Source organism: Furipterus horrens, unplaced genomic scaffold (genome assembly GCF_987537825.1).
Source record: "Furipterus horrens unplaced genomic scaffold, mFurHor1.1.pri manual_scaffold_4, whole genome shotgun sequence".
NCBI lineage: Eukaryota > Metazoa > Chordata > Mammalia > Chiroptera > Furipteridae > Furipterus > Furipterus horrens.
The window spans coordinates 45,849,354-45,867,713 of NW_028327174.1; the positions used below are offsets into that span (position 1 = coordinate 45,849,354).

Sequence of the window (18,360 nt, forward strand, 5' to 3'; positions counted from 1 at the left end):
CTGCCAGTCCAGAAGGGCTAGTTTTCTCATGTTTGCTACTGTAGGCATATATGAATTACCCCATTTTCCTTTTGACAAATTAGTGATCACTTCCATTAACATGGAATATCAGTATGCTGGATAGAAGCTTTTAATACTTTATAAGCAACCTGTAAACTGAGGTAGCAGTTGTTATTGGATGTGGGAGGAAACAAAGGCCACAGATATATCAAATGTTAAAGAGATTACATCAAGAAGAGAGGAATTGGTCAAATGTGGTCAAAGGGCCCTCCTCCCCCAAGCTGCAGGTCAATCATTTAAGCACTATAGAATGATAGGCTCCTGAGAACTTCAGACTGCAGAAAAGTTAAAAATTGTGTGTGTGTGTGTGTGTGTGCGCGCTTATTACATATCTCTGTGATTATGTATGTGTGTGTGTATATATATATATTTGTTCACTTCTAGGTGTGTATGAATGTGCGTGCGTGCTTATATATACACGTGTGGATATATTTGCATATGCGTATCAGACCATACAGGCTGGAAAGTAAGTGTAAGACCTCACAGGCTCGCTTTTCCCACCCCCACCCCTCCACGCCACCAATAGACTAAAGCAGAAAGGATGCTTTGTGACCTGAGGCTGCATTAGAAAGTTTGCAGCTCTCTGAGGACATTCCACCTGGGAACCTCACTGGTTCCTTGCAGGATGGTGGGTTTTAGAAGTCTGCCGATTCCCGCGTGAAGAAGGGACCAATGCTGACACGCAAGGCTGAAGCTGGCCGCGTCCCCAAACCCCCTCCCCGCCCCTCCCGGTTCCTAAATCGTCCCCCGCCAGCAGCCGCCGGTTCTGCAGCAGCTGGCCAGGCCCGGGCAGGCTCGGCCGCCGCGCGCACGGCCCGCGGGCTGGAGTCGGTCCGCGGCGCGGGAGCGACGGGAGGGAGAGCGGGGAGGGCGGGGGCGGCGGGAGGCCATGCCTCCAGCTGCGGAGGTTGCCGCACAGCTGGAGCCACATCGGTCACCTGCGCTGCGCCTTCGCCCTTGCGCTCCCGCTGCCCGGCCCGCGGCCGGCTGACTTCGCACAGGGCGGCCGGCGTAGGCGGCGGCGGGTGTGGGCCGAGCCGGTATTTATAGCTCGGTGACAGCAGCGGCGGCAGAGACACCGCCTGTCTGTCTCGCCGCGCTTCCCAGCGAGGCCGCGGGCGCCCCGGAGGGCTGTGCTCGACCGTGTCCCCGGCGTGCAGGCGCCCCGAACCCGCGCGGCCCCCTCGGGTGAGTACGCGGCCCGGCTCTGGGCGCGCCTCCCCAGCCGCGCGGTCCAGCCGCTGCGGAGCTTTCCCGGCCGGCTGTCCGCAGCCCGGTGCCTCCGCGTCCCTCCCCGCCCGAGAATGCGGAAGCGGTCGGGCATCCCGGCCCCGGATTCCCTGGCCCTTCTCCTCCTCGCGTTCCCGAGGATAGCAGGCAAGGAGGCGGGGTGAAGTGTCTGAGAGGGGGAGACCCACAGTCCTGCAGGGAAAGGGCAGAGGAGACTCCCGGGCGGAAGGCTGTTGGTGGGTAACCCTCAAACTCCTGAGCTCCAAGGGGGTAAGGGACGTCTCCAAACAGACCTTGAACTTTCCTCGCTTCACTAGTTCCGAGGATAGGCTTGAGTAGAAGCTCTATCTATCACTGATTAATTAAATTAACAGGTTGCAGTTATGATGTTCTCCTTAAAAACAGCAACAACAGCACTTGAGTGTTTGGGTGTTTACTAACTTGATCGTAACTAAATAAAGCTATTTGTTGATTTCCATTTTCAAAAATACTGCAGGCTCACGAGTGTGTTTGACCCATGTGATAACACTTTGCCTGCCTTTATTCATTCTACCAGCTGTGGAACAATAAACAGTGTGTGTGTGTGTGTGTGTGTGTGTGTGTGTGAGAGAGAGAGAGAGAGAGAGAGAGAGAGAGAGAGAGAGAGAGAGAGAGAGGAGTAAACATCAAATGCTTATTTTAGTATTTATGTGTGGATATGTCTTGTGAACCAAAAGAATTTTTGGAGTAAAAGTATGTTGAATAAAAGTAATTATAAAAGATACAGTGTTTGAAATCCATAGAGGGACTTATGGGAAGATTTCAGGGTTTTGTTTTGTTTTCAGAAAAAAAGTTCTTCCAATTTATGTAATATAAAGAATAGTAGAATCCCTGTAAAAGCTATTTTCTGTTGTTGATTTTTTGCCATGTACTTTCTAACTCAGATTATGGATTTTGACATTTTGACTCAGGTGTTAACTCCCCACTCCCATCCCACCTCCATCTAATCCTTGTGATAAGAAACCAGTACTTCTCTGTTTTACTTAATTTGCTTCTTTAAACTGCCAGTCATTAAAAGAAATAATTTTAGATGTGAGTGAATTTCATTTTATTCATTAACTCTTACTTTCGTTGGAGTCCTGTTTAGATTCTTTATCATAAACAGATGTCACTGAAAAGGAGGTCTAAACATTTTTAAAGAATTCATTGCTGATTATTTTTCAACTTAATAACATGTAAAGGCTCATAAATATTTTGCCACTTTATGAAAAGTTAACAATGCCTTTGTTAGAAGAGAGCCCCAGGTCTACTTTGCTTTCAGGTTCTCTATTAAAAAAAACAAAAAACCAAAAAAACTTGCATTGGTTCAGTGCTTTGTTATCCCGAGGACTGCAGAGTAAGAACTAGGGAACACAAATCACTAAAAGGTTGAAAGCCTAGGAAGTAATTTATGGGTGTGATCTTCCAAATTAGCTAGGGTATCACAAATACCATCCTGGTATATGCAAAGCCACTTATGGAGGTTTCATTGATTGACTTAAAAGGTTGCTTTTTATTTAAAAGGCTGTGTGGTCTCTTAGGTTGGAGTAGAAGCAAGAAGTTCCAACTTTACTTCTGTTATTATTGATAACTGTACTTTTAAAAACCTGCATTAAGGACTTGTATTATGCAAAATGTTATGTGTCATCTCCTCATGCCTGCCTTTTCTTCTAACAAGTCAGATAATATTTTAAGACCTCTCCTTACTGTAGGGCTAGTCCAGACAAATATATGTTTGGTTTTTCTACCTTTCTGCCATTTCTCCCTTTAGAGGCTTGAATATCTCATTATTTATAATCCTAGTATTCTTACTTACTTCCCCATGGAACTTTATTTTGTATTCTATACTTCTCAGTGTAGGGAGCACAGTAGTATTAAGAGTATTGACCACAGGTCATGTGGAGGTATTTCTGCCTGGTTCTGCCAGTTGGTAGCTATGTGACCTTGGGTAGGTTATAACCTTTCTGAATTTCTGCCTCTTCAGTGGTAAATCCGAAGGGTTGGTATAAGAGCTGATTGAGACAATGCGCGAAGAGTGCTTGCCAAGAGCCTAGCACATAAAAAGCACCCACAAATGTTTATTATTATGATGTTGTCTTTATCTGTTTCAAAGGGTGTTCATCTCAGGAAATGCATTGCCCGTTTCAGGAAACGGCAATTTCATTCCAGGTTTTGCCTGACTATGTCCACGTCCAGTCCATCAGTCCATCTTGTCAGCTCTTCCTTTCAAATGTATCCAGAAGCTGATACATTTCCAGCCATCAGGCAGAATGGTTCTTCTGACATGTAAGTCAGGTTGTGTCACCCTCTTGCTTCCCATCTCACACAGGAGGGGAGCCCAGGTGCATAGTGGCCTCTACGCCTGACCACAAATGTCTGCTACCTCCCAGACGTCATCTCCTTTTGTGCTCCACTGTACCACACCCTGTCCGGTCACACTGGCCCCTTGCTGCTCCTTACATGTACTAAGCATGCACTCAGCCCAGGCTTTTGTAATTTTTATTTTCTCTGTCTAGATTACTCTTTCTCCAGATATCTGCTTGCCTCCATCCCTTCTTTCACATCTCTTTTCAAATGTCACCTTATAATAAGGCCTTCTTCAATTTCCCGTAGACCCAATACTTTCTGTTAACTTTCTCCTGCTTACTTCTCTCCATCAATTTATAACTTTCTAAAATACACAGTATTTAATTTTTCTCTGTTTAACGTCTGTTTCCCAAATGAGACTATAACATACAAGACAACGGCACATTGTCTGTTAGTAATCCTCGTGCATGGGCCAGTACCTGGCCCAAACAAACAATCTGTAAATATTGAACAAACGAATGATGAATGTTACTGTGGAATTAACAATTATGGATTTCACCACTTTCTAGCTATGATTTTGGACAGGTAGTTTAAGCTTTTTGAGCTTCAATTTTAGTATTTGTAAAATAAGTCTTCAATATTTATTTTTTGTAAAATTGTTATATTAAAAATCCTTTAACACTGAGAATAGCATATACAGTCACCCAATAAATGTGATATATAGTTGACATCATTTTCACACTCATTTTTTAATGGAAATGACCAAGAGTTACTTGTATTTCGACAATGGTCTTTATACTGGAAGTACCTGGAAGTGACCAGACACTTTACAAATGAAATCTCCTTTAGTCTTTATTACAGCCCTATGAAGAAAGTACTTTTATTGGGATTTTATTGGTGAAGAAATGGCATTTCAGAGAGGTTAGGGGTTTGCCCATGGTCACAGAACTAGTGAGTAGCAGAGTCAGGCAGAACTGGACCATATTCCTCCCACCATGTTAGGCTGCCTTCTGCAAAGCAAATGCTTCTCATTCCTTTGTTCATTCTAATGACATTCTAATCGTGTGACTTAGCGATTAAAAACACTAAGGGGTAAAATGTGATATAAATGTAGGCTATCATTTACCTTTTAGGGGAATAATATTAAATAATGTAAAGCTCTGTTTCTCCTTTTGACATATAATTTTAAAAGTGATTATATATTAGGGATTAAATGAAATGATTGTAAAAGTGTTCTGTTAACTGCAAAGAACTTCACCTTTATTAGTAGAATACTACAACTGGGTAACTGAAGAAAATAGCCTTAATGTTGCCTTGTACTAACATAGCCAAGAACTGTTTAAAACACAGCTGTATGTGTCACAAAGTGCACATCATAAAAAGCAAAGTACAGGAGGTCTTTTTAAAAATTAACTTTTTAAAGAAATTGGATTCAGGGTGTTGAAATAATTTTCAAACTTTTGACAAGGTACAGGCACAGAATACAGCCCTTTCATAAGAGCTAGGTAGGGGTACAAGTGAATTTTCGGACATGAATACCAAGGACCTTCAAGAATATTAGGGAGATAATAGAGCTTTACAGTGACAATGCTGTCTTCGTGCTGTCTCATTAGGTATTACCAGATGCTAAGACCTACATTAGCAGAGCTGTGTTTTGACTGCAGTTTACTTAACTAGTAATATTTTATCTCTTATATAGTTCACCAGGGACTTTTCCATACACATGCTTCAATATGTTTTAATGTAAGTGATACACTCCTTCTTGATCATATTTGTCACTGTGTAAAAACTATTGCCTGAGCTAGGGTCTCTGTTGAGAAACATGGCATTCACACTCCTGAAGTCCCTGAGTGTTTTCATTTATTTGTAAAGACTCTAGTAAGGAAGGAAGACCTGGTATTTTGCTTAAATGAAACAAATTATTATGATAATTGTTAGGGCATTGATGTTGCCTTGGTCTGGTTACCTGATTATTTTTTACTTAGCTGTTAGAGTTGCCTCTAAATTAGTCTCCCCACTTTCATCATGCCTCATACTAATTGATCATTATTCAACTTGGCAGAGAAATCTTCCCCAAACCCTGCTCCAGTCAACTGTATCACTCTTCTGCTCCTCTGAAACCTTTGATTCCCTATTTTCTACTGAGTAAAATGTAAAACACTTTGTATAATCTTCCTTCAGGTGCCCCCAGATTATTCTTAACTCTCATAAGATACCCCCAAGCACTGTGAGTTTCGGCTGCACAGAACTATCACTACATCTCTATACCTGTCCCAGGCTGTCTTTTCTCTGCCTTTGTTTAAAGTATCTTCCCATCCTGAGTGTCCTTACCTCTTTCCCATTTTTCTTTGAATTCCTCTCCATTCTTACCTTTTAATATCAGGTGAGCTACTGGCTTGTAGTAAAATGTGTGGCATTCCTAAGATCAAGGATAAATATTAGAACTTCTAGAGTTGGCAACTGTGACTGAACCTATGGATTATCAGACAGTATATTAAAGTTTGAGCCTATAGTTACTAATATCTTCATCACTCTATTATGTAAAAAAGCAGAGGCTACCAAGATATTGATAGTGGCGTGTTTCTAGTGATGTCATTACTTAAAAGGAATTAAATGGTGGGGATATGTCTAGTTCTCAGAGTGTTTTCTGTAAGCATTGTTGGAAAATCAGAGTGAACATCAGTGATGCATTACCAATCAGATCAACTCAACTACTTATACTGGGGAGGAACAGCGATCTGCAACCTTTTCTTAAAGGATATTCTAATTCAGTCCTGGCTTGTGTGGCTCAGTGGGTTCAGTGCTGGCCTGTGAACCAAGAAGTTGCTGGTTGGATTCCTGCTTGAGACACATGCTTGGGCTGCAGCCCAGTCCCCGGATAAGGGTGAGTGAGAGGCAACTAGTCCATGTATCTCTCGCACATTGATGTTTCTCTCCCTCTCTTTCTCCCCCACACCCCTTCCCTTCTCTCTAAAAGTAAATATATAAAAAAAATCTTTTAAAAAAAGAATATTTTAATCCACCTTGGGCCATGCAGACATTATATAGCCCACAAAGCAAGATTCTGAAGTTAAAAACAACAGTACAGTAAGTGTATGTCAACCCTCCACAAAGCACTGGTTTAGAAAAGGATTGAAGTCATATGTATTGAGTGTTCTAAATTCTTCTGCCTTGATTGTATGTAGCTAGGGGGAGGGAAGGTGTTGGTGCAGCTATAACAGAATTTCTCACTGGTGAGAGAAGCAACAGAGAAACCTCTTAGGTGATACCCTCATCCAGTTCTGATGGCATGTGAGAATCACTTCTACTTTAAGACTCATTAGCTTTGAGATGATTTCTGTGTATTCTCTTGTGGTGGTGGTCTCTGGACATTTCCAAAGAGTGCATGAAATTGGGTTGACAATTGACCCATTCGGGCATCCTTGCATATTGAATGTCACAGAAACGCATGATGTTCATTTTTGTTCTTGCTTTCTCTGCTCTTTTTGGTCTGAGAACCAGGCAGGTCTCTGCAGCTGTACTGGGTGATGAACTGCATATAAAAAAAAAAAAAAAAAAAAAGAAAGAAAGAAAGAAGAAGAAACTTGCAACAGTCACCATTCCTAGGTGTCTAAGCTGCAGCCCCTAGGAACAGATATTTCAGAATAGTCCTACAGATCACAAGGGACTTGAAATTACTTAAAAGGTTTATGAGTCCAAGGCACAGTTACTGTTTGTTTGCTGAATTTTATGGTCAGTCCTTTTGCGTGTTTACATTGCCTTTCTAAAATACTTATGTCTTCACTAACTTACATTGTGGGTTTAATTGGCATTCATCAGCCTAGAATATTAGATTGGGATTTGGGAACTTTGGAGTCTATTCTCAGATCTTCCAATGATTTAGAATCATTTCAGGCTTTTCAGGCTTAGTTTATCTTTATAGATATATAGATATATAGGAATATATATATGTGTGTGTGTGTATGTATATGTGTGTATATATATATATCTTCTGTGCTAGAGAAATATGTATTACAGATTAATATAATTGTCTCTGGAGAAGAATGTATCTCCAGAAGGCATTGCAGGGATGACATCCCTGGGGCTAGGTCCCAGGTCTGCTCTGTCAGGCAGGGAAATTACCTGAAGCTGATCTGGCTGCCTGCAGGTGCTAGAGATTAAAATTTGGGGTCAGACTTCAGAGGCTCAAATCTGAGCTCTCCTGTTGGATGACTTTGAGCAAGTTACCTACTCTGTGTGACCATCGGTCCCCTGGCTGTGAATGAAGTGATGAGGGTATTTTAGAGGGTTGTTATGACAAAAATGAAATAATAATGCAAGCAGACACCCAACACCAAGCCTGGATGTCAAATACTGTAGGCTTTCTAAGAGTCCCTCTTTTCTCTCTTAGTTCTAAATAAATTAGAGAAAGAAATAAAAAGAATTGGCAGATTGCAGTGAAATCTTGCCTTTATTATTATATTTATCCTAGATTTAATTAGCTTTACTATTGGGGGGAAAAGGGAACTATAGCTTAGTCTGAGCACCAAATAGGTTCACCAAAACTGAACCCCAGAGTTAGACTTAATTACCCAGTCACAGCCCTGGTGGACCTAGGCAGGCTTAATAAGTTCTTTATGTGCAACGAGGCTCCCAAAAAGGAAAAGGAGAGGAGCTGAGCCAGACTTTGGAGGTGGGATCTGAACATGAGCATTTTAAGAAAGCTTCTATACTTCCAGCATACATCCAGGTGAGGTTCCGCTGCTGTAGGCATGTTACCTGCTTCGCGTTGCCTCTGTGCCTTTGTACATGTCTAGACTAACCATCCTTGCCTTCATCATTTTGGGAAAAAAATCCTACTCATTTTCCAGTCTTGAACTTGGGTATCTACTTCTGTGTGAAATCTCCTTTGTCCTCTCTTCCTTCTACAATCAGAGTTTCCCAGTCCCTCCTGTTCTACCATAGACTTAGCAGGTTCATAAAACTTACTCTGGGTTGAAATTGACAACTAAACTGTGAACATTTTAATAAAAGTCCATACACATATGTACATTTGTCAATGTTTGCAAAAAGCTCTGAGTTATACCCATCAAATTATTAAGGGGTCTTAACTGGAAAGAGGGATTTAGGCAGAGGGAATATGCTCAATTAACTTCTACATTGCTTTAATTTTTAAACGAGTCTGGATTATAATTGTAACAAAAATAATCTAAGAGAGGAAAAGTATTGCATTTTTTTCTTGCTCTGCATTTCCTCCTGAGGAGATTGCTACATATCATCTCAGCCATTATCCCAATTTTAGACAGTGTTCTGCCCTCTCGTGTTCCTTACTTTCCCCCTGCTCTTTTATTCTTCTTCCTTAAATCCACTTGTGACCATAGGTATTATTAGATAGCAGGGAAGGGATAATATTGACTTTCCTCAATCTCAGATTTGTCTTGGTGCTTTTAGTAGGAATGGGTATCATCTTTTCAAAATAATTCTTTATTGAGTCATTACAAATCTGAACATATAACAGGAAGAGAGAGACTATTTGTTTTTCTGTTCTAACCCTATGTATCTTTTCTTATACAGGTTAACTACAGAATTGAAGTTTTGAAGGATGGGTAAAGACTTCCGTTATTATTTCCAGCATCCCTGGTCTCGCATGATTGTGGCTTACTTGGTGATCTTCTTTAACTTCTTAATATTTGCGGAGGACCCAGTTTCTCATAGCCAAACAGAAGCCAATGTTATTGTTGTTGGAAACTGTTTTTCATTTGTAACAAATAAATACCCTAGAGGAGTTGGCTGGAGGCTGCTGAAGGTGCTTCTATGGCTACTCGCCATTCTCACAGGACTAATAGCTGGCAAATTTCTGTTCCATCAACGTTTGTTTGGTAAGTACCTATGAAATATAATGTTAATAATTATTCGATTTCTATTCTCCAAAATAGAGCCTTTTTATTTCTAAATGCAAAATTTTAAGATGCATTTCAGTTTACCCTCTAGCATTAATTTGTTATACACTATTGTAGCTAGGTTCTTCGATTATTCTCTGGTTAATGGTTTATTTTGCTAAGGCCTAAGAAACATTATCATGAGGTAAAATTAATACCAGATTTCATTTCAAAAAATGGCTTTAGAGGAAAAAAAGTGAATGCATGTGTAATCTTATTTAGGAACAGATGAAAATAACCCTTTCCCCATAAATAGTACCTATTATTATAAATAGCTTAAAATTGGCTTTAGGGTATTTATTTTGAGCTTATTCAACTATAGAACAGTATATTAGTAAGAAATCTCTTGGTAGTAAAAAAGACTAAATTAGTTTAAGATAAAAAGTTAACTTATTGTAAGGATTTTGAGATATTTCAGAGAGACCAAGGACAAAATTAATAGAAGCAGGGGCTTGAATTCTATCAGGATGTTCTTTGTCTTGACTCCTCTATTATATCTGTTTTTTCTCCATTCACACTGAAGATCCTTTTATATCCACACAGAAAGACTGGCTTGACTCTCTTGATCCGAAGTTTAAACATTCAGGGAAGTGGCTGAAGCTGACCAGTTTGGGTATAGCTTCCACCTCTGGTCCAACTGATTTTGACTGGAAGTGGGGTGATATTTATCCAACAAATATTCATTGGTCACGTATTACATGTCAGGCACTATTAGATAGTGAATAAAAAGGGTAAGATCTCTGCCTGCATAAAAATTTTCATCCTTCAGGAAAAAGACACTAAGCAAGTAAATTTATAATATGCAAAGAGGTGGTAGGTGCTATGGGGAATAAGAAAGTTAAATGTTTCTGAGTCAGCTGAGAAGAGAACTTGGAAATAGACATTTGATTAGAAATGATAAGATCATGGCTGACTTATTGTGGGTATTTTCAGTCTAGAAGTTTGGTTAGAAACAGATGGCAATGGTTTAAGGAATGAATGAGTGAATAAACTATATGTATATACATATATATACATATGTAATATTACAAATACATTCCTTTCAATCTGTACTTTCTCCTCAAACTAATGTACCTGGTTCTATTACATAAATGTATAAAATTACAAATTATATATTTGTTATAAATGTACATAGTTTTAGGGAATTTGGTGATGAAATTGAAGAAGGAAATGGGAAGCAGCTAAAAATGGTAGAATCAAGGGTGGATTTTTGTCATTGCTGTTGATGGTGTTGATGGTTTCATTTGAGGATAGAAATTGATGGATCTGCTTTTTGTAGCGAAAGGAGCTAGATTGAAGTATAGGTAAAGATATAGAAGAAAGCATCTCTGAAGGTTTCTTTACTGTGACTTAGGACACTGGTAGAAATAATGGCCTTAATGAGAACAGGAAGAGAGACCCCCATTCCTCAGAAACAGTCATCAATGAGCTAAAGGTTGGTGCTCTAACAGGTGTGTTTGAATATGCTGCCCATCTTTATTTTACTACGAAGAAGGAAAAGCTAAAGATACATATGGAAAGTTGGACGATGCAAGGAATTTAAAAAAGTGGTCAAGGTTTGGAGCAGCAATCCAAGGGAGTGTGGAAGCAAACAGAGGAGGGAAGAATGAAAGGGTTACTGATTATCAATGACAGATATTGAGATTAGCTGCTGTAATGATCCTAATCTGAGCTGTTGTACAGTTTTCCCTATGACAGCTCAGTGACCGAGGACAGAATTTGAGAGTGATTCATCTGGGTGGGGACTGCTCAGGCTTGCTGTGTGGGAAACAAAGGATGCAACATAAATGGAGGGTTCTAATAAAAGAGTTCTTGATTTGATTAATAGGGGGTTCTGGCTGGATACAGGAAGGAGGTGGGGGAGATGATGGTTTGGGAGAAGTGGTCAAGGACCTGAAGATTTGGGTGAAATTGAACAGGTGAAATGAGAGTAAGCAAAGGGAAAGGACTGATGGGTGTGGTTAGAAAACATGTTGTAACAGGATTACAATCATTGTAGTGATTCCCAGCTAGGGCGTGGTCTTTAGAGAGTGGGTGCTAAAGTAGAGTGGAGAGAAAGCTCATTGATTCAGAGGATATCTAAGAACTTGGGTGTTAGCTGGGCAACCCACCAAACATTGAACAAGCATGGCGGCCTGCATGGTAAACATGTGAATAGAAGAGGTTAAATGTGGGGTGGGTAGGGGGAGAGGGGTCAGTTTCAAAAAATGGGTGAAGGGTCCTGGGCTGACAGAAAAATAGATATCTATTACAGGCAATGGCGGGATGTGTTTATAACCCGTTCAGGAAATGTGTTCAGTGTATAAAGTTAAGGCAAATTTAGACTAAAGTACTGAATTTGGAGAAAAACTTTCTGCCTGTATTAATGGTTGAGAATCATATGGTCAAGGTTATGGTATTAATAACAAGGGCAGATTATTTGGTTTTGTAATTGCTGCATTTTAAGATATTCCATTGCAAAGTCTTATCTCTTATACTAAAATCACATTTTAGTCATAGTTACTTTTAATTTTCCTGTTGATATAAATAATTCAACCCTGAAAAGTCACGCTAGATTTCAAGTGGTATATTGAGTACAAATCATTTTAAAATAATGTAGAAGTGTTTTATTTATTTATTTATGCTCACTATAGGGAAGATTCTATAGTGTAGTTATCTTGTCACTTCTATCTGGCAATATGGCAATTTCCTCCTATTTTTCTTACTAAAAATCTATGAAATTTTATGGGGCATTAAAGAAGGATTAATGATCTGAAAAGAATTTAAAATATTTTATTTATTTTTAGAAAGAAGGGAAGGGAGGGAGAAAGACAGGGAGAGAAACATCAATGTGTGAGAGAAACATTGATTGGTTGCCTCTCACATGTACTTCAACCCCCAGCTGGGGTCAGGCTGCAACCCAGGCCTGTGCCCTGACTGGGAATTGAACTGGTGATATTTTGGTTTGTTGGACAATGCCCAACCAACTGAGCCTCACAGGTCAGTGCCCTTCTGAAAATTTTGATGGTGAGTGGATAACTAGATTCCTGATTAAATTTTCTAATGAACTTGAAACTTGTCTTCGACTTTCGTCTCCCTTCATGTTCCTTTATGGCCATTCTTTCTTCCTTTATTCAGAAACTGTTAATCATTTGCTTCTAATAGTTCTTTCCTCCACAATTCATTCTGGATTTTGCTACTGGAATAATTTTTCTACATGGCTATATGTCTCCTGTCACTTATGGAATGATGTCTTAACTCCTTTGATTGATATCCAAAGCTTATTACAATCTATTGCTCCTGACTTCAAACCTGATTCTTGACATTCTATACTGCAGAATTGTTTGCTGATTCTCCAACCTGTGGAAAAGAAGCCAGATTGAAGTATAGGTAAAGCTATAGAAGAGAGTCTGAATCTCCGAAGGTTTCTTTGGTTTGTGGCTTAGGACAAGAGGAGATACCTGGTTCCTCAGAAATGGTCTCTCATGTTCTGTCATGCCTCTGTGACCGTGCATGTGTGTCATCTTATACCCGCGATGCTCTTTCTCTCTTTGTTAAGTTGGCTAATTTTCCTTTTCCTTCACATCCAAATTCAAGCATTATGTCCTCTGGGATGCTTTTGTTTAACTCCCTTCTGTCTGTTGTCTTCCTTCCGGCTTCCACTTGTGTTCACATGTACCAGAGAGAGTACATCAAGTACATCAGGGTACTCTGGAACTGATAGCTGTGCCATGTTTTGGAAAATAATCCGAAATTTAATTCAGGCATACATGTTGTTCTTATTGGCTTGGATTGTGATAAACATTTCCACCTTTTCTCCCAAATAATAAGCACTTACCCATAATTCATCTTTTAAAGGCCATATTTAGGCCTTTAACAATCTGTATACTTAAGCTTGTGGTAGGTGATGGTGATGATGGTGTATGTATATTGAGAGGAGGGGATTGGATTGTTAATTACAAGCACAGGAATTTTTGTTATGAAATTGGAATGGTTTACAAAATAACCAGAATCAATTTGTGAGATTAATTAAACAGTTTTTGTCATTCTCTTATGAAATGCCAGAAAAACATGAAATAGAATGCTACTATCCTTTTAATTTCTCCTTTCACTTAATTTGTGACTCTTCCTTCATTTATTTTATCATAGAAAGTCTCTTCTTAATAGACTCCAAAAAGACAACATGATATTACCAATTTTAAGCATGCATGAGGAAGAGTGAATGATTCTGTGAGCATATGATTTAATTCGGTTTGTTGATTATAAATTCAATCTTTTAATGTGACATAAATATTACAATTTTGTGGCTATTTTAGTCAACAGCATGAAATATTCTCATGATTTATAATTTGTAGTAGAAATTGTTCCAAATAAAAATGGTGACTCTTGAAAACTGGAAATTACATGTTATCAGAGACACAAATGATTAAGTGCATATTATATTATCTTTCTTTCCCTTCACTTTATGATTGAAATAATATGAGAGAATTGGTTTTCCTACTTATTAGCACTAAACTTTTATGATTTCAGACTAGTCAGAAATCCCAAATTTCCCAAATGTTAAAAATAATTTAGGACCATACGTGAAATCAGTATTGATATATTAATATATTAGAAAAATTTTTTTAGATTTAATACTGACTCTTGTTTAGGTAAGTATTATATTAAGATTTATGGAAATTGGATTCCATTTGAATGTCAGTTTATATTTTTCCATTTGGTAGATTCTGTTAAAAAGTAAGCATGTGTTCAAATAATGTATCCTAGCCTTTGGAGGATTATACATTAGAAATATCCCTGAATAGAGAAATCTAAAATTATTATGCTGGTGATAAGACTTATGTAAAAAATAAGAATTTAATTTCTTTGAGCTTATTCAACAAATAATTTCTATTCCAAAAAGGAACTGAAGTGATTTACGACAACACATGTGCTTAATACAATAGGAGTAGAAAATGAGGACCACAGAAAACAGGGAGAATCAAATATGTTTTGATAGCATAAGTTTTGTTACCTTGTTGATTTTGAGCTTCCGTAGAGCCTGGACAAAAAAGATGAATGTGATACATTATGTAGTTTTGAATATCAGAAATGATTAAAATTACAAGTTTCACAGGGGAATTTTCTTTGCACTAAATTCTGGAATTTGCTTGCCCTAAATTTCAGTAAAGAATTTCTTTTTTCTTTGCTTTGTACAGGATACACTGAATGGTGAAGTGGGAAATGCAGAAATGGATTTCATATTGTTATGTCTTAATGCAAACTTTCACAAACTCGAGAGCATAAAAGCAGTTCTGTGATGTTTTTAGTCCCTGAAAGTAATTCTATGAAGAACAAAGTGATCAAGGTCTAAGTAATGCTTTCTGATTGAATAACCTTATCCAAGGATGAATCTTAGAACATCCTCCAACAGACTGCTCCTGTTGTTTGTCTTCCCTTTTTTCTTCTTGTTTTTTAACATGTGCAAAGAGCCTCTATTAATTGCATTTTTTTTTAACATGGATAAAAGGAAGGTAAATTCAGAATGAGTTAACAGGTATAGCATATGATAATGATCCTTAGCCTTTTAATATTACGTAGTTTCTTTCTCAAAACACATACATTTGTGTATACAGTTTCTATATAATAGTTTCATTAATGTCTGGTTCCCTAACCATATCATAAGCATCATGAGGGCAGGGGTTATATTACATTTAATCCTCAGTGCCTAAAACAATGCCAGAAACATTGTAGTATTGGATAAATTGGAATAAAGAAATATTAATGTTCATTTTTTTTCATGTTGCCTTTGCCAATGTTGCCTTTTGCTGTAAGCCACAGAAGGGTATTCATTTGTTCATTCGTAAAATATGAGACATGGTCTCTGCTCCTAAGGAATTTAAAATCTGGTTAAAGAGACAAGATACATATATGTGAACAATTAATTACTCTGATAATACAAGGAAGTGCATATCAAGTATCAGATGAATAGTATAGACTGTGAGAGCTGTGGGAATTTAAGAAGAGAGATCATGGTGGGCCAGGAAAGCAAAAGAATATTTTGCTGCCAACGTGGGATCTAAGCTGAGTCTGAAGCAGGAGTGAAACTAAAATAGTCAGATATAATGCAAAGAATTCATCATAAATTTTAGGTCACGGGATAGATGGTGTGAGCAAAAGAGATGTTAACAACTTAGCTGTTTTTGGAGTGAGGAAAAGCTGAGGTCATGCTTATTTTGACTGGAGTGAAAGGTTTGTGTTAGGAAAGAGCAGGAGATGTAGTAGAAAGGTAGGTTGACTCTGAATTATTTGGTCTTTCAATGCCAGTCTCATATTTTGGACTTTCTCTCTCCATTGTGGTATTTTGGATCAAGGAAAACATTTAAACAAGATGGAGGGTAGCCCTGAGCAGTGTGGCTCAATTGGTTGGGCAATATCCTGCAAACCAAAAGGTCATAGGTTCGATTCCCGGTCAGGGCACATGCCTAGGTTGCAGGTTTGTCCTGGTTGGGGTGCATACGAAAGGCAGTTGATTGATATTTCTCTCTCACAATGATGTTTCCCTCCCTCTCTCCCTCCCTTCCCCTCTCTCTAAAATCAATAAGCGTGTCTTCCAGTGAGGATTAAAATAAAAAAGATGGATGTTGATGACAAGATTAATCTTGAAGCAGAATCTAGAGGGAATTGTCAACAGAGGGATTAGAGAAGTAGAAAAGAAGTAGGAAAGGATTTTTGGAGCCTCTTGCAATCATTCAGACTTGAGATTGTTCAGGCCAGTGTGGAATACAGTTGGGACAGTGGGAAGCAGGGTGGGGATGAGTCGATTCTGAAGCTTCGACCACTGATGGGGGATGAGGAGTTGAGAGTAAAGGAAAAATGAAAGGTAACTAGGAAGATTGGGCTAAGTGACTAAGGGGTGATTATCTTATTAAGAAAAGAGAGAAAGTCATTAGGAGAACCCAGTTAGAGAGGATAATGAGTTCAGGAAATGATGGGTTCTGGTAATGAGAATGTAGGCGATGGCCCATTTACCTTGAATGCTGCCCAGCACAGCGCATTGTGGCTTTACTGAACTTAATCCAGGCCCTCCATTTCTTATTCAAACCTTGAGACTAGAGGTACGTATTTCAGAATTCAGTGCATGTGCCTACATTTCTTGGTTAACCATAAGGGGCTGAGAAAATGCTCCATTGTCAAACACATTAATACAGCTTTAGCTGAATATATATGTTTACATGGAGCCTATAAACAATCTCAAATCTGTTCAGGTTAGGGTTTGCTGCCAAGTAAATTTAGGTTTGGCCAGGTGTTGTCAACAAATCAGTTACAAAGATCAGAGTCTTTTGGATTTCAGAATTATAGAGTAGTAAATGGATCTTTGCCTGACTATAGACAACATGTCATATACATCTTTGGTTGCCCCAAGACACCAACTGTATAGAAATCATAATTCTTTTTTAGAAGCCTGTCATTAAAGAGTGGTTTGACTGATAACTAGGCATCTATGAAATATACGTGTTGAAAGTCTATTTTTATTATGTTTATATGAGGACTTTCCTGAAAGTGTCCAGCCATGTAATGTGAAAAATAGACATTTATTGAAGAAGATACAAGAAACTGTGTATACAGGACAATGACGCCTTAGTCTCCTTCAAAGTAGGCACCTTGGGACCTCACACAGTTCTCCCAATCGCCCTCAGCTGCCCCATCATATTTTCCTGAATCTCATTGATGGCCTCAAATCTCTTCAGTTTCAAAGGTGATTTTAGCTTCAGAAAAAGCCAGAAGTTACAGGACATCAAATCCGGGCTGTAGGGAGGCTGAGTCACCTGGGTGATTTGATTTGTCACCAAAATACTCTACATGCGACATGATGCATGAGTGGTTGTGTTGACATGATGAAGATGCCAATCACCAGTTGCCCCTTGCTGTGGCCTTCTGAATCATCTGAATAGTTTCTGTGGAGGAATGTTCAAGCTGAATGCAGAGTTGATGCAGATTTGTTGCTCTACTCACTCAGTCATTTTGAACGTGAGGGCCACACAGTAAACATGCTCCCTCAACAGTGTCTACTGCCCCCACTGACTAGTACAGTGAAGTGGTCTTTGTTCACACATGCGCATTTCAATTCACTCTACTTGGCCGTCAGGTTACATTGATGTCATGCAAACTGTTTTCGTTATATTAACAATGGTTGGACATTTTCCAGACAGACCTCATATTATGCAAAATATGAAAGAGTTGATTATATTCTGCATACTTATGTATGTTTTAGATTTAAACAGGAAGTTCTGAGTAAGAGCTTCTCAATACATGCAGACATTTGAGAAAACAAATTCTTAGATATTTTCCTTTATTTAATTTTTTTAAAAAGGCTGTTTTCCATAAAATACCAAATAACTCAACAGTGTTTTGTCATTTAATGAATTTAATAAAGCTAAATGCTTGTTTGTTTTATATTGTATTAGCTTACATCTAGCTTGATTTTTTTTTTTGTTTTGTTTAAGCTACACATATGATTTCTTATCATTTCAAAATAGAAAAGATTCAGACATTCCAGAAAGTGTGGGCAACATAGTCATGGTGCTATAGGAAGATCAAAACACATAAAAAGAGATTTAATTAGAATTTAGGAAGGAAAACCATTTAATACAATATATGAGTTTTATGTGACTCCTTTTGTGTTAATTTGTTATCTGAGTAGCTGAATAGTATAAATGAGCCTCAAGTTCATTCTGATAATTGACAGTAAATTTTTAAAAAATGTATATTTAATACTACGCAAGAGTGAATGCCAACAATTGATAATTTTAAAAATTATGTAATCAAGGTGATAAGTACTTCATTTTGGAGGAATTACTTGAAGAAA

General features: G+C 38.5%; 1 protein-coding gene across 3 annotated transcripts in view; it reads left to right on the top strand.

Moving 5' to 3' along the window:
- The first annotated feature begins 949 nt into the window (after positions 1-949).
- TMEM117 (transmembrane protein 117) overlaps positions 950-18,360 on the top strand; it is a 425,726-nt gene continuing 408,315 nt past the window's right edge. Inside the window, exons 1-2 of one of the 3 annotated variants that reach the window (XM_090273033.1) lie at positions 950-1,248; positions 9,169-9,473. In XM_090273033.1, coding sequence (XP_090129159.1) covers positions 9,197-9,473 — 277 coding nt within the window. In that variant the 5' untranslated portion in view covers positions 950-1,248; positions 9,169-9,196. Of the gene's footprint in view, positions 1,249-1,351; positions 1,527-9,168; positions 9,474-18,360 lie in introns of those variants that run through there. The other 2 variants (XM_090273034.1, XM_090273035.1) reach the window with 2 other exon arrangements.